The sequence below is a fragment of the Mastigoproctus giganteus genome, chromosome 9, assembly GCF_048544385.1.
Source record: "Mastigoproctus giganteus isolate SK-2022 chromosome 9, ASM4854438v1, whole genome shotgun sequence".
NCBI classification, from domain to species: domain Eukaryota; kingdom Metazoa; phylum Arthropoda; class Arachnida; order Uropygi; family Thelyphonidae; genus Mastigoproctus; species Mastigoproctus giganteus.
Window position 1 is genome coordinate 162616352 of NC_143583.1, and position 3088 is coordinate 162619439.

Sequence of the window (3088 nt, forward strand, 5' to 3'; positions counted from 1 at the left end):
GCACGCACTTACTGTGCAACTACAGTCAAATGAAGAGGAAATGACGTTGCTAGCGTTTTACTTCTGCTTTTAAGTTTTCCAGCGTGTGAAGCATGGCTCGAAGAAAATACGTGCAAGCTGTTCACAATTATCGTTGTCCAACGGCGGGGTTTTCTGTTGTAATTGAAATCATTGAGTTTTGTAGGTGTTGAACTTATTAACTTATTCCACTTTCTGTACGAATATTTTGAGTGGAGTTGGCATGAGGATCATCTGTAAAACAGCCATTTTCAGCATGTCACCAAGTGATAAATTAGTCAAAACAAAGTTTCAGAATTATTTCTTTTGAAAATTCGTGGTTTTTAATGGCAATAAAAAGCAGTAGTTGAGAATCGCTGCTCTAGAGAATAGACAATCAGACACGATCTCTATATAAAAGTCTATTTTATTTTCTTCTTCAAAAATACACTGTTAACTCACCTAACTGTAGGTTATTACAAAAAATAACTTTATAATATGTATATATATAAAAAACTAGTTGCAGCGTAATGTAGACTGAAGGCCTATTTCCGATGGTAGGACTCACTACAAAGCTGCAGTGTGAAAAGGCACTTGTGTGTTCTACCATAGGAAACAGAGATCGGTCTAAATTACATTACTGGTCCATTTTTTTTGGAAAAATTGGGACAGGGGAGTACTCAAGCCCACGACGAAGGCACTTGTGTAGGTTATAATAGAGAACAAAACAAACAAACAAAAAAAAAAAAGGATAATAATTAAAAAAAAAAAAACAATCCTGCTTAACAGCAGCAGGGGCAGTAACACTTTACACATCTAGGAACATAAGCCATGTAGCAAGCACTACACTTGAAGAGATTCGGGAGGTTGGGGAAAGAGAATTTGGCAGGAGAACACAATAGTTTGTAAAAGGGCGATCAAGCTGCATAGCAAACTCCGACTGTGTGGCCTTTAAAAAAACACCCCCAGACTGTCCACCTCAGCACATGGAAGCCAAAATTCATGGTCCCTAATTTGTCACCCTCTGCAGAAAAAAAAAAAAAAAATGCAAGTGAGCCTAATATTCACCTACAGTCGTTTACCTCAAATAGTGTCCACTCCTTTTCCTTCTAACTTAAGAGCAAAATCACTCACCAAGTCACGGAAGTTTAAGGGATCGAGATTTTTGCATAACAGATCGAATACCAACCAATCTCCTAGTTTACATTTATTTATTATGGCTTGCAGATAGTCCTTGTTGGCGAGTCGGGCACGAGATCTTGTAACTATGAATCTGGAGCGAGGCCACATGACCACAGCGGTACGATAGACGAGCACAATACCACTAAGGATAGCCAGAATGACAAACCAGAACCACAAGAAGACGTAGATCTTTTCATTGATGATGTTGATGGGGAGGATGCACATCGCATCGTGACGCTGGACATCTCCGGAAGAACCGTATCGATGGAAAGTACATTTGGTGAGTCGCGGAAACACTTTGATCATAGGATCGTAACGAACGGTCCAGTCCCACTCGGTGAACTGGATGACTTTAGCGCCATACGTGGAGAACTCTCCTCCCAGGAATCTGTCCATTAGGAACATCTGCCCAACAACGTTGACGAAATTGAGCACCTCTGCGAAGACATAACAGAAGAAATAGAGATTATGGTTATTCATGTTGGACACCAAGTATTCCACCAACAGTTTCCTATTGGTGTTCTTGGTCTCATCAACAAGGATCGGAGAATTTAACCCGAGAATTAAATGTTTAATGCGCCCTCCTTCCATGGCTTTCCAGAAGTAGCGTGGAACGTAGAACAACAAGGCTTGCAGGAATAGAACAAAGCACACCCACTGATAGTAGGCATGGTACACTCTTTTTTCTCCTGGGGTGAACTTATCCACTCCAGGATAGGGGACTTCCGAACCTACTTTCTTATTCCAGGCACCTTGCACGCTGAACGTTGTATGAATCCAACAGTAAGTATCTAGTAAGTTCGGAGGGATGTCGTCTTTTGAGATGCAGTCGATCGGATCGCCGATGTACTGTCGTCCGGTCACGAGTATGCTGAACGCTACCAGCACGACGGCAGTCACCTTGTAGTGGAGGCGAAACACATTATTGTCGATTAAGGTGACGTCTGTTTTGAAGAAGTTTTTGAGCCCAGCGAAAAGATCCATGCTTCTTCACCTGGGCGAGAGAAAGTGAAAAATTAGAAAGTCGAAATACACACACACACAGACAGAACGCGCACAGTACAAACCACAACGAATCGACACAGACGGCCGACAGCTTTTCCGCGCGACCTACTCAACAGGTTGTTCTTTGGCGTTTTCCAGCTACGACAGGGAGCAAGTTTCCGAGGTCATAGTAAACATAGAAACTTTCAGCCAATCGCAGCACTTCGCCATAACCATATGCAGATTCCGGGGCCAGAGCGTCATAAACCACACCCATTGACAGTAAGTTAACGTAAGAGCATTTCGTCACAGCCGCTTAACCACTTCTGAAACTTATTCCTACGTGCTTTAAAACTATAAAAAGTTAAGGAAGAATGACAGCAATCGCAGTCCCTGGAATTAATAGGGCGGTGGTTATTCGTTGATATTCGAGCGACTGACTAAGTGCACACAATCCACTGGATTTTCTGTGCTTATTCAGCCTCAGTTGCTTCCTCAGCGAATATGTCCTTCAGCGAAGGTGTTTTATTATTTTAATAAATGAAAAACGGAAGGAATTATTATGTTGTCATGCTGGCTAACCCCCTCCTACTAAATTTAATCACAAAGTTCTGTCAGTACGGTTTTAAAACACTGCGTTTATTATTATTTATTTATTGTGTTACAAGAGGGTTAAAGTTTCATAATAATAAATGAAGCATCACTGATTATGTCCCAGATTAAAAGGTGATTATATTATTATTAAGGCTGTTAGAAAGAAAAGTACTTCACTTCGCAGAATTCCACACTTCGTGGACGTCGGCAGAATCCCTAACTCCCTCCCACTCATTTTTAGGTTCTACCGAGCGTGGACGGTTGTATTTCAGAGGGTGGGTTGGTTGGGGGAGGGAATAGTGAAATACAGTACGTATTATCGTTGATCATG

The 3088-nt window shown here is 41.6% G+C and overlaps 1 protein-coding gene across 1 annotated transcript; it reads right to left on the reverse strand.

Moving 5' to 3' along the window:
- Positions 1 to 406: 406 nt before the first annotated feature.
- Positions 407 to 2318, reverse strand: LOC150080854 (innexin inx2-like). The gene has a single exon (XM_090381793.1). It carries the CDS (start codon positions 2161 to 2163, stop codon positions 1081 to 1083), a length of 1083 nt encoding a protein of 360 aa, XP_090237919.1. The 5' UTR covers positions 2164 to 2318; the 3' UTR covers positions 407 to 1080.
- Positions 2319 to 3088: the final 770 nt, after the last annotated feature.

Coding starts and splice junctions, on each gene's coding strand:
- LOC150080854 (XM_090381793.1), bottom strand. CDS start 2,163: ATGGATCTTTTCGCTGGGCTCAAAAACTTCTTCAAAACAGACGTCACC.